Raw genomic sequence first — 13,640 nt, 5'->3', positions numbered from 1 at the left:
GTGGCACAGAGATGCGTCTGACTTCATCAGTGTCCCAGCTTTCAGACAGATGTCCTCACATTTGTCTCTAGATCATTTTGATCTACAGAGAAGTTCACGGTCCTGTAGTTGTGTTCAAACATGTTTCTGGACATTAAGACCAAACATTTCCATTTGGGTCTCATTTGTCCGTAAGACATTCTTGGTTTGTTCAGATGCAGTTGTGTCTATTTTAGACAGAAGAGGTTTTTTTTTTTTTTTTCTTCTTCTTCGTTTTCTTCTTCTTCTAAAAGTGCTGTCATGGACTTTAACATTCAACATGTTTTAGTGAGGATGGAGATATGGGAAGGACCTCTTGGTTGTTTTGTATTTCCGTGAGGATTTCTATGGACCCAAATCAAGGCCAAAAGTTTTGCTAATTTGAAAATAAAATTTGAACCTGAAAATTCTTTTTTTCAGTTTCAATTTTATTTTTTTCAGAATCAGATCTTTTTTTCAGTTTCAAATCTTTTTATTTCAGTTTCAAATCTTTTTTTTTCAGTTTCACTTCTTTTTTTTTCAGTTTCAAATTTTTTTTTCAGGTTCAGACTTTTGGCCCCGATCTGGCGTGGGGGGCGTGGCATCAACTGAGAGGGGCGTGGCATCATGAGTGACAGCAGAACAGAGAAGGCGGGGGACGTTCCTCAGTCATGTTGCCTTCAGGAAACATAGGTTGCAGAAGTTATCAGTAGAAGTTTGATTCAACACTGTATATACACCATATTCACGTGATTGGCAGTGGAAAAAACTGATATTAGTGACACATTTCTGTTTAAAAAGCTGTTTTAGACTGTACTTGGTAGTATGTGGAAGTAGGAAATAAAGTGTGGCTGTTGAACTGTACAGTCTGGCATAGTTTATTGCTTTTATACTGCGATAGGTGCCAAGTACGGTCTAAAACAGCTTTTTAAACAGAAATGTGTCACTAGTATCCGTTTTTTCCACTGCCAATCACGTCAATATAATGTATATAGTGTTGAATCATACTTCTACTGATAACTTCTGCAACCTACGTTTCCTGAAGGCAACATGACTGAGGAACGTCCCCTGCCTTCTCTGTTATGCTGTCACTAATTATGCCACGCCCCTCTCAGTTGATGCCACGCCCCCCACGCCAGATCGGGGCCAAAAGTCTGAACCTGAAAAAAAAAATTGAAACTGAAAAAAAAAGAAGTGAAACTGAAAAAAAGATTTGAAACTGAAATAAAAAGAGTTGAAACTGAAAAAAAGATCTGATACTGAAAAAAATAAAATTGAAACTGTAAAAAAGAATTTTCAGGTTAAAATTTTATTTTCAAATTAGCAAAACTTTTGGCCTTGATTTGGCTCCATAGATTTCTAGGTCTGAGCTTTTGGGTAAATGTAGAGGGACGTCCACTCCTGAGAAAACCCTTCCACTCGTGAATAGTCTCATGAAACATTTTTATAATTCTTGGTAGACTGAGGTTCAGGAAAACCAGTGTTCTTCTCTAAGACTATCACTGACGTCATTCCCTTTTGGCATTGTGTTATCGCACACCTGAATGTTCCAGACCAGAAAACTGCCAAAACATCTGCTTTTATCAAGGCATTCCCACCTGCTGATGACCAGTTCATCAGTGATGACGGTCATCAGCACCGGCTGCATCTTCCTCTCTTGAATCCTATGAAAGCAGCATGAGGGTACTTAGTATTGCTCACATGATTTATTTCTTATTTTGGCTTCATTTTCTTTCTTAAACAAAAAATAACTGACGTGAAAAAGTTTTTTTCCTAAAAGTTGTGTGAAACCTGCGCTGTCCTTTGAACATTGCGTTTATATAACTTCCAGCGCTCTTCCTATGAACATCATCAGTTTGACAAAGTCATCGTCGTATCGGATGAGTTATTATTATGTTTCCCGACAGTGAAGATTTATCCAGAGATACTGAAAAAGAAAAGATCTCTCGGGGGAAAATGCCTCCATTCCAGTGTGGTGTTATCATATCGTATTCACACTTTAATCTCCATCCTTCTGCCACAACATAGATCGCTGAAAACCACCCACAGCTTGGCCGCCGCGCTTCTTCTCCCTGCTGGTTTCCAAATAGTCGCGATAAGAAAATCAAAAGTGCATCACAGAAAACCTGCCGGTGGAACAATCCATTTTAATCCGATTTTGAAAGTATTTGTACGCTCTTTTTCCAGTAGACGTGGGTGTGTGGTGTTGTGCAACATGGCTGAAGATAAATGATTCATCACAGCTTTATTACTTTATCATCTATGAGGTAACCAGTTCAGCTGGAGTTCTGAAAAATACTGAGAAAATTGTTTGGTGTTTTGTTTTTTTTGTCAATATGTGATAACAGTAAAAAATAAAAATCTCCTTGAAAGAAATGAGCCTGTTTTTCTGACACACACACAATTACAAACTCACGGTGAGTCGGAGTCTACGAGCCTTTAAAGGCCAAAAAAACGTGGATGATTGTTCTGGACAAACGGCTGTAGAAGCCCACATCTGTGGAGCCTCTAAACAAATATGAACAAAACCAGCTTTAATTGAGCTGAAGCTTTATGGGACAAGCAAATTCACCTGAAGATATTTCACTCTGATTGACCACTAGCGGCTGACGCCACATGCTTAACTGGCAGAACCAGACTTGGGACCAGTGGCGTCAATTCAGTCAAAGCTAAGGTATGGCAAGGTTACGAGTCACAGAACTTAACTACAGTATCAATCAACACATCCAGCAAATACTCATCACAAAAGTCTACTATGGAGCTTATCTGTGTGGTCAAGAAAATTGGAACTTTTTCAAATGCAGTCTCGCTCACACTGCAAAAACTCCAAATCTTACAAGGAATATTTGTCTTATTTCTAGTTAAAATGTCTCATTTTTAGTCATTTTTAGTCTCATTACACTTAAAACAAGAATCATCGCCAGAAAAATAACTCATTTGACCATGTTCACCTGTTTCAAGTACATTTTCAATTGAAATAAGTAGAAAAATCTGCCAGTGGGACAAGATTTATCTTCTCATTGCAAGCAAAAAAAATGTTCTACTTATTTTAAGTGAAAATCTACTTGAAACAGGTGAAGATTGTTGTTTTTTAAGTTTTTGAGTCTTGTCTTAAATGTAACGAGATTTTTTTGACTAAAAATTAGACATTTTAACTAGAAATAAGACAAATATTCTTGTTAAGATTTTGAGTTTTTTGCAGCGTAATAACTAGTGAAATCGATCCTGTTGTTCTGATTTGCATTTGTAGTTATTTTATATGTATTAAATAATAGAATAATCAATACAAATAGACAGAATAATTCCATAAATGTATTTAAAAAACAAACATTTACATTTTCCCTTGAAGCCAAGGTGTGGCGGCTGCCATACCTTGCCATACCCAATTGACGCCCCTGCTCGGGACAGGCGCCCGTCTGCCTCGACCGGTTGGGGGTTGAGAAGATGGGAAAGAGGAGAGAAGAAAAGCAACAGATCAGGTACACCTGCTGGGAAGAAGAAATAGGTTAACAACAACAACGATGAAAGAGCTGGAGTAGAAGACAAATGAGTGAGGACAGACAAAGTTATGACTTCTAGGCCAAACACACACATGCTGGAAAACATGTCCCCGACAGAGTTAAGGTCCAAATACAACAACTTTAAGACATGTTTGTAGTTTGAGGAACCAGTTAGTTACCTCAGGTCTCATGGACAGGTATAACTGAGTATCATCAGCATAGCAACGCAACGGTACGGCCTGCTGTCTGCCTCCAAAGGATGCAATTATCAGGCAAAAAGAAGTGGTCCCAGCACTAGGGTTGCCACCCGTCCCGTAAAATACGGAATTGTCCTTTATTTGAGAAAAAAATGTTGCATCCTGTATTGAACTAATATGGGACGCGATTTGTCCCGTATTTTCATTAACTTTTACACCATATTCTAGTTGAATTATTGAAATAAGTTAACTTTTACACCATATACTAGTTGAATTATTGAAATAAATTAACTTTTACACCATATTCTAGTTGAATTATTGAAATAAGTTAACTTTTACACCATATTCTAGTTGAATTATTGAAATAAATTAACTTTTACACCATATTCTAGTTGAATTATTGAAATAAATTAACTTTTACACCATATTCTAGTTGAATTATTGAAATAAGTTAACTTTTACACCATATTCTAGTTGAATTATTGAAATAAGTTAACTTTTACACCATATTATAGTTGAATTATTGAAATAAATTAACTTTTACACCATATTCTAGTTGAATTATTGAAATAAATTAACTTTTACACCATATTCTTCACCTGTATGTATATTATACATCTGGGCTGATATTGACATACGTAGCATAGGAGGCTATTTCAGCTGCTAGTATGGTTGTCTGTCTCTACAGTCATGAAAGTTCAATGCTATTAAAGCATTTTAAACTTTAAATCAAAGCATTTTGTTTTTCATATAAAATAAACACATTTTTATTCAGTTTAGAAGTTTTAGGGCTTTTTTTTTGGCTCCTGCGCTGCTGAAATCAGGGCGTCCCTTATTTCTATTTCTGAAAGGTGGCAACCCTACCCAGCACTGAACCCTGCGGACTAAGTCTGAGCTACTTAGTGAAGCCTTGACTTTATTTTAAAGTTAATACGGCTAAAGTTAATACTTGTTGTGCTTTAAATTATATTAAAAGAGAACTTCAGCAGGTTCTGGGTTGGTCTGGAAGGTTTTGGGTGCAAAGCTTAGCAAAGCAGCCTGAAGGAGGCATCTTCAGGATACCCCCCCCCCCTGGATGGGGGTTGATAGCCAGGACTAACCAGGAGACACCAGCTACGCTGCTTCTGGCTAGTTTAGCTCTTGCAATAGCTGGATCCTTTAGTCAAGCGTCCTTCACCTCAGACCAACCGACCAGCGAGCAGCCTTTCAGACTGCAAAGCGTGCTCAGATCTGGTCCTCAAGTACCCCTGCCCTCCCTGTTTTAGACGTTTCTCTGCTCCAACACACTCAAATGAAGGGTCATGGACAGACTTACGTGGACCTCAAATGGTGAGCAGTGGTTCTTGGGAACAGGAACAGTTCCTCTGGCTCTTTCTTTTTAATATTTACTCACTTTTTCAGCCTTTTGTTCTTTTAATTTACCCATTTTTTTGCGTTGCTGCTATTAAAATTCAAAATGAGCCAATTTATTTCATTAAATGGTAAAAGGTTTCACTTTTCAACATTTGTTACCTTTTAAATGTTTTTTTGTGAACAAAATATCAGATAATGGTGTTTTCAAACCATTGCATTATGTCTTCATTTACATTTTGAACACTATCTCAACCTTTTTAGACCTCAAATTATTTGTATCATTCAGTCAAAAATAGATATTTTAATGGCATTTAAAGTCTCATCCGGTCACAGATGTGTGAAAAACATGCCCTGGCTTAAATTTAAACACATTTTATAGATGAAAACATCATTCTGAGCCTCATAATGGGAACAAAAACAACAATGAATCGAGTCATTTAGGCCATTAAGTGCTGCATTTGCCATCTGCAGGTGATAAAAAGCTCTAAGAGCTTTATAATTGATAATTACTGCATATCGCACCGCTCTGCTGTTGTCACATGACTTTATTAAATTATTTCCCAGATGTGATATGTGATCCACTCACGGCTGCCATGGCTCAGGTTTCTGTGGTTTTCAGCTCCATTTATCTCCATTGATCTGCTGCTTGATGGAACGAGGGGGGCGTGGCTTCAGAGCAGATGGACACGCCCTCAGCAGTCCAGAGATTTCCACAGCGGATGTGAGACAAGTGATGCGACGCAGAGGATGTACGTGGGGGAGAGGGATGCGAGGCCTTTCATCAGAGACAGGAGGACGTCCACAGCAGCAGATGAAGCTCCACCAGAACCATGAGACTCTCATCAGCCTGGACCACGTTGCTCCTGCTCCTGATTCATGGAGCATCCAGAACCTGCACAGGTACGCCACCTTCAGAGTTGGACTGACATCATCTCATCCTTTCAACTCATGGTTTACTGTAAATGTTTAACTTAGTCAGCTGGAGAAATTAATGTATTGACTGGACGTGGTATAAGTAAGGAGACCGTTTTAGACGAGGTCCAGTTTGTGAATTTGTAAAAAAGAAAAGGTAATTTTCTTCTTTCTTCCACCTGAGACCAGGTCCTAATCAAGACCTGCAGAACTTACACCGCTCCGACCTGGATTATTCTGTCTCCTAGAAAATAAAGAAAATATAGTTTCCCTTTAGGCTTCTGGTGAACACAGCGTTGACTTCAGTGTCTTGTGTGATTGCACCATGCAAAGTTAAAATCTACCTCAAACAGTTTATCAAACAGTTCAGAGCTGAAGGGTTGATGAGAGTAATTAATGAAGAAAAACACCGCAGATGACACAGAACTTTGCAGCAAAAGTGTTTAAATGAATATTAGCAACTTGTGATTTTTTTTTTTCCATCACACAGTGGACAGACAGCAGCGCACCTTCTTCTACAGGCTGCTACAGCTCCGCTGTCAAAGGGATAGATACAGGAAATCTTTCCTGTATCTATCCCTGGCCATCAAACTGCACAATAAAAGCTAAAAGGAAAAAAATAAATAAATAAACAAAAAAAAAAATCTCAGCTCATAACTTACAGTCACTGTGCACTTTATTTCCTATTCACACTGCCATCTATCTATCTATCCATCTATCTACAGTATCTTGAGAAAAGTTAGAAAGATTCACGAAAATGCAACAAAAACTTGATCTCTTCAAAGCTGTTCGGGTCAAATCGGACCAGTTTTCCTAAAGTCAGCTAAATAAATAAATAAATCAGTTAAAAGTTTTCTGCAGTTTCACTGTCAGTAAAATATGATAAAATCCTTACAGGTGCTATATTTTCATGTCTTAGATTAACAAGGCATCAACTTGTGTGAAAGTTGGACATTTTTATCCAAAAGCTGAATGGTGTCATACCGAAAAACACTATTTCTATGCTGTTTATACATTTTTTACTTGGTGTGGGTCAGAACCGACGGACCAGACTAAGGACAGTTCAATAGATTCACATGGAGACAAAGACATCTACAGCTCAATATCCCTTGACCCTGACGTCCCCGGGGCCACCCTGGAGCCAGGTCCGGGGATCCGGCCCATTCCTGGTGCTGGTATTCACGGGGTCTGGCTAGACTCCAAAGGACAGCCCTTTTCTGGACTCTCCAGCTGCTGGAGGGTCATCAGGTCAGGTGGGAAGTGGTCGCGATGCAGAATAGATATCAGTGTCATGTAATTTTATCAAATGTTTGTGTAGAACGCCTGAGAGACGACAACATCAGACGCTCTGGCGTTCCTTTGTGGCGCTTTCTTTTTTTTTTTTTTTTTATCCTGATTCTTTTTACCTAGTTCAGTCCTGGGCATTGCTCCCTCTACCAACCCCGGGAGGGCCCCGCACTGAGCTCAGGTCTCCTCCTTAACCTGAGGAGTGACGGGCCGCTTCTTTTCACCAGACAGGGTGGGGCTTCTCCGGCCGGACGTAGCGCGTGGAAGGATCATGTTATTCCGGCCAGATCCCCCCCCCTATCTGGCGTCCCAGTTGGCCAGAGGGGACAGTATAGCCCAGGACTGTTGCATGTTTTTGTGAGAGTAGCTCATATTGCTACCCAAGGGAACACGGGGAGAACATGCAAACTCCACACAGAAAGGCCCTTTCACCAACCCCACCCAGGGTGTGGGCGCTGAAGTCATGGGGGAATAACACGCACTCAGCAACCACAGCGTCCCCGGCGGGAATTGAACCCAGGACCTTCTTGCTGTGAGACGGCTGCACTACCAGCTGTTGTGGCGCTTTCAAACGTTGGAAGAGATGTTTTTTCTTCTTCCTGTCATCAAAGGTCAACATTTTCTACCCTTTTAGCTAAAAAATTGGGCGCCAGCAGCACCGGAAGGTTCGCCAACGCCACGCTGGTGCGGCTGTCAGAGTTTCTGAGCTCAGGGTACAAGAAAGGCGTGAGACCGGTGAAGAACTGGAGGACGTCCACCATCGTGGCCATTGACCTCATGGTTTACTCCATCCTCAACGTGGTGAGTCCTTTTTCCATCCGAGACTCTGCAACTTTACCTGAGATCAGGTGAGAAATGTCATTCAGTTTGGCGCCTCTGATTTTGTCCATGTCTTCTTCTAAAGGACGAGAAGAACCAGGTCTTGACGACATATGTGTGGTACCGACAGGTAGGGTCCCCACAAACACCACTGCTCACATCTGTAGGGTTCTTCTCATCCGAGAGAGAGTGCTGCTCCTCCACAGAGAGAGTAGCCAGCGGAAGCGGCTCATCTGGTCAGGATGTTTATAAATGTACTAATGCATCTGCTTCCAACATTTCAGTCCTGGACGGACGAGTTCCTGGTGTGGGACCCAGAGGACTTTGACGAAGTCACACAAGTCTCCATACCGACGGCCAACGTGTGGGTGCCCGACATCCTCATCAACGAGTTGTAAGAGCCGCCGCTAGAACAGCCGATCCAGCGTCTTCCTGTCGTCCTAAACACACTCACCGCCGCCGTTTGTGTCTCACTTGCAGCGTAGATGTGGGGAAGTCCCCGGACATCCCGTACGTCTACGTCACACACGAAGGACTGGTGCGGAACTACAAGCCCATCCAGGTGGTCACGGCCTGCACGCTCAACATCTACAACTTCCCGTTTGATGTGCAGAAATGCAGCCTGACCTTCCAGAGTTGGCTGCACACCAGTAAGCACTTCGTTTCAGAGGCGTTCACTGTGTCATTGATCACCTAAATGCACAGAAAAGTGATCAGAGGACACATATGATATGATGTCACAGCCGTCTCAAGCTTTTGTCCTTATCTGCAGTCAAGGACATCAACATCACCCTGATACGAAGCCCCGAGAAGCTCCGCGACGACAAGAGCGTGTTCATGAACCAGGGAGAGTGGGAGCTGCTCCACATTCTGTCTAACTACAAGATCTTCAGCGTGGATGACGACGACTACTACGCTGAGATGAAGTTCCACGTGAGTACCAAGTTTGAAGCTCATTCAAAGGTATAGATAACCTCTACCTGTCTCCACACAAGCAGCAACCGTGAGAACAAATTATATGGAAGCAGGTTGACGATGCAGATGGATTTACTGCTGCACTTACTACTACTACTACTGCACCTAGTACTACTACTACTACTACTACTACTGCGGAGAGAGAGAATGGGGATGACATGCAGAAAAGGTGCGCAGCGCACCGGGATTTGAACCTGGTGGACTTCAAAACTGCACAGCTCATGTTCAAAATCAACAATAACATGCTGCCAGATCCAAAATATGTTCAATTTAAGACAAAGCCATTACAACCTCAGAGGGGAAAGTATATACAGAAAATCAACAATCAGAACCAACACCAAACTGAGATGCACTACGGTGGCAGCGGTGGATGTATGGAATAAATTAGATATAGATTTGAAATTATGTAGAACTTTAACTTTATTTAAAAAAACATTGAAAAGAAGGATGATTTCCTTATATTAAATTAATGAGTGGCTTGATGTTGATTTGGGTATTTATTTAATTGGTGATTTGCTTTGATTTTTTAAGGATGAAGGAAACATGTAGACTGCACCTTTATTTTAAAAATCTTTTTTATTTTTTGAGGAATGTTTGTTATCCCTACAGAGGCAATTTGTTTTACGGGCAGTCTTTCTCTTACTTTTATTTTATTAATTTAATTAATCTTTTTGAGGGTAGGCAAATAATAAGCTTTGCTTCAGCCTACCCCTTTTTCGGTCTAGATGTTATTTGTTTATTTGTATACTGGAAACTTTTTTGCTATTTTTTTCTTTGAACAATTGAACGTTTTCTTGTTGTCAGTTTTATTCTTGGTTTTTATTTTTATTTTTTTTGTGTCATGACCGAAAATAAACTAAACTAAACTACCAACCTGCGACTGTTGCAGGAGGACTGTAGCCTCAGTATATGAGCCGCTTGCTTAACCCACTACGCTGAACACTGAACGGCCCAACTACATTAAAATCTTGAGTGGGGATATACAGTTATCAGTTGTAAACAAACACTTGTAAAACCTCTTTTAAACCCAGTTGTTTGGTAACTTCAGACAAGCACCTTATAGCTTGTATCATCACGTCATTATTCATTGAACTAAAATGAAGTAAAACCGAATAAAAAAACAACCCAAAAACTCAACCCCATGTGGTAATACTAAGTACCCCGTGTTTCAGATTGTTTCTTGTATAATCTCATCAGCATCTCGCACCATCGTGGAGCAACTTTGCTCCACTTTGTCAGTTTCTGGACATCTTAATAACAGCAGCATTTCAGTCGAGTCCTGGTCTGGACTTGGACCAGCTCATTCCAAAAACCTTGATTCTGACCCTGCTATACCTAAGATCATTTCCTGTCACATGACCCAGTTTAAGCCAATCTTTAGCTGTCAAACAGATGTCCTGGCAGAGGAGATAGTGGTCAAAGACTGAGAGGTGTCCAAGTCCCAGACAATTATTCCCCCACCGTGCTTCACAGCTGCTTCTTCTGAAATGTTTTTTTTTGGTATTTTTAAACGTCTCTTCTCAGGTGGTGATCCGGCGGCGGCCGCTGTTCTACACCGTGAATCTGCTCCTGCCCAGCATCTTCCTGATGGTGATGGACATCGTTGGTTTCTATCTGCCTCCAGACAGCGGAGAGAGAGTTTCCTTCAAGATCACTCTGCTGCTGGGCTACTCGGTCTTCCTGATCATCGTGTCCGACACCCTGCCTGCCACAGCCATAGGAACCCCGCTGATAGGTGTCTGGGATGCATGACGCCCGACATCATTAAGAGCTCGCCACTGCAGCCTGCAGCAAACCCTCACCAAGCTCTGTGTCTCATCTCATCTCCTGCAGGTGTGTACTTCGTGGTGTGCATGGCCCTCCTGGTGATCAGCCTCACGGAGACGGTGCTGATTGTGCGTCTGGTTCACAAACAAGACCTGCAGCCCCCCGTCCCCCACTGGGTGAAGTACCTGGTGCTGGAACGAGCTCCCGCCCTCTTCTGCATCAACAAGAAACATCGTTTCTGCTCCAGACTTTCCACCCAGGCGTCGGACATGGAGGCCTACAAGGAGAGCAGCTATGGCACTGGTGAGGCCATCACCCCCTCTTTTTAATCCTTTGTTTTCCTTTGATTGCTTTTCGTTGTGTGTTTTTCGGTTTATCTGTATTTTGTTAGCAAAAGAAAAATCTCACGCGGGTAATACCAAGTACCCCCTCACTGCTGCCCCAGGATTTAAGAGAGCGCCAGGCGACGTTAACCATCAGATGAGCTGGTCATCAGCAGGTGTGAAGATGAAAGCAGGAATTCTGGCAGTGGCAAAAAGTGCCAAAGGGGAAAGACATCAGCGAATATCCAAAGATATTCGCTGATGTCCTTAAAGTCATTAAAATCCGACATTTTAAAGGAAATTAGACTGAAATTCCTCCACAACTATGTTATAGGTGTTTAAAGTCATGCAGGAGATGATAACTTCACATAAATCTAAAAGCTTTGAGTCACGGGGTTACATAGAATTGCCCAGATGAGTATTTTTATCTAATAGCGGTTCCTTTATTTCTTTTACATAAATAATGCTCCCATGACAAAAGTTATTTGCTCATATGAGGTTGTATTCGCCTTATACTACGGTTATATTGTTCTATTCTACAAAACAAAAGATGTTTGTCTGCAGGAAAGGGTTCTAACAGTGCAATATCATTCACTGCAACGTGCAATTATGTAAATATCCATCTGTAAATATCCACCATACCAGTATTTCTTATTATTTATTTTCCTTCTTACTATTATTATTGTATATACCAGTTTACTGTTTATAGTGTGTTATTATTACTGTGTTACTACTATTTCTCTATTGATGCCTCTTGTTTTTGCACTATCCTCTTTGCTGCTGTAAACTGCAAATTTCCCCTCTGTGGGACTATTAAAGGATTATCTTATCTAATCTTAACATTGTTTTGAAATAGTTGATTTCAGAGTAAAATTTTTGAACAAACGAGCTCTCTCGTTGCGTCCCGCAGCCCAATGCCCCCTCCACCACACCTGCGAAATTGACCGGATGTCCAGCCATCCCGACAGGGACGGCGGGATGCTGGGACTGCGCCTGCCCCCCCCCAGGGACAACGCCCCGCCGGTCATGGACAACATCCTGCAGGAGGTGACAGCGATACGCCACTTCCTGGAGAAGAGGGACCGGTGCCGCGAGGTGGCCAAGGAGTGGCTCCAGGTCGGCTACGTGCTGGACGTGCTGCTCTTCAGGGTCTACATGGTTGCCGTGGTGACCTACAGCATCACGCTGGGCACCTTGTGGTCGGTGTGGCAGGCCGCCTGAGGTTTACGGCTGAAACGTCTGCTCTTAAAGTTCAGCGGGAGGAAGTTACGACACCGGAGCTGCTGGAGGGAAGAAAGCGATTGAACAGAGAACCTTCCAGCAGAGGAGGCGACTTGTTTTTAGCTTGATTACCCCGAAGAAGAGGCTGGAGGTGGTGTATCGGGGTCCAACATGGACTGTGTGAGAAGAACTGGAAAACTTCCCTGTGATGTCACTCACGGGTTTTCTGGAAAGAGCTTCTAAGGCGTCTGATCTTCGTGGGCAGAGCGGACATTCCTCTGATCGTCCGGAACACGGCCCTCTTGTGTCATCTTAGCTCGGTTGACCTAGCTTATGCTAACCTGTAAAGTTAGTTCTTATTACTGTATTATTCTGATTAAATCTGTCCAAACATCCTGTCCCATGTCAGTTAAGCTTCATCGAGCTTTGTCCTGGGGTCTTTCCAGACCGGCCTACAGTACAACCGGTCCTGGCGGAACAGAAGAGCACCACCGTACCAATCTTCTTTCAAATATGAACCACTCCGCCAGCTCAGAGGTCAAGACAGCGCAGATAGCGCGTTTTCAGCTGTGCCAGCTGTCAATCAAAACACTGCTAGTTATACAGGAATTCTTTGGTTTATATAAATTAACACGACATCATCCACAACAGTTTATCCCTGTACAGCTGCCTTGGATGTGAAATTTACCTGTGGAGTTTTTTTTTTATTATAAGACTGTAAATATGTTATTTCTGCTGTAAAGTTGGTCATTTTGAAGCTGAAGTTTGAACTTTGGTTCCCGGGAGTCTACCAATCGCTTCTCAAGATGCTCAAGCACGTATTTAGCTAATAAAAAGAAAACATTTACCATGTAACTCGGATATACTCGACCCATAGAAACTACAGTACTGATGTAGTTTAGAGTGTGAAGTTATTCATCTATATGTTTCCTTTGGTTGTGTTATTGTGTCAAAAATAGATAATGTGTAATAAATGAGAGAAAATCTTGTATATAATGTACATGATAATAATATTGTGAATGTAATCATAACGTTTCATAGTAATCCATTAAAAATCAACAAATTATAAAACAAAAACTGCTGCTCAAGTCAATGTGTATTATAAGCACACTAATGTATGTATAAATATATACACACACACGCACGCACGCACGCACGCACACACACACACACACACACTGTACTTATATACTGCTTATACAAATGATATAACCTTTACACCTGGACTGAAAATTATATTTGACATTTTATTTCATACCATGATAGTTATAGTAATATAAAGTCACTGT

General features: G+C 41.6%; 1 protein-coding gene across 1 annotated transcript; it reads left to right on the top strand.

Annotated features, from left to right (window-relative positions):
• The first annotated feature begins 5,795 nt into the window (after positions 1–5,795).
• htr3a (5-hydroxytryptamine (serotonin) receptor 3A) lies at positions 5,796–13,385 on the top strand. Its single transcript, XM_061739116.1, has 9 exons — positions 5,796–5,947; positions 7,881–8,047; positions 8,151–8,195; positions 8,350–8,459; positions 8,546–8,715; positions 8,838–8,998; positions 10,565–10,775; positions 10,874–11,110; positions 12,041–13,385. Exons 1-9 carry the CDS (start codon positions 5,878–5,880, stop codon positions 12,349–12,351), a joined length of 1,482 nt encoding a protein of 493 aa, XP_061595100.1. The 5' UTR covers positions 5,796–5,877; the 3' UTR covers positions 12,352–13,385.
• Positions 13,386–13,640: the final 255 nt, after the last annotated feature.

The sequence above is a fragment of the Cololabis saira genome, chromosome 14, assembly GCF_033807715.1.
Source record: "Cololabis saira isolate AMF1-May2022 chromosome 14, fColSai1.1, whole genome shotgun sequence".
Taxonomy (NCBI): Eukaryota; Metazoa; Chordata; class Actinopteri; order Beloniformes; family Belonidae; genus Cololabis; species Cololabis saira.
This window is presented reverse-complemented; position numbering and strand designations above follow the sequence as displayed.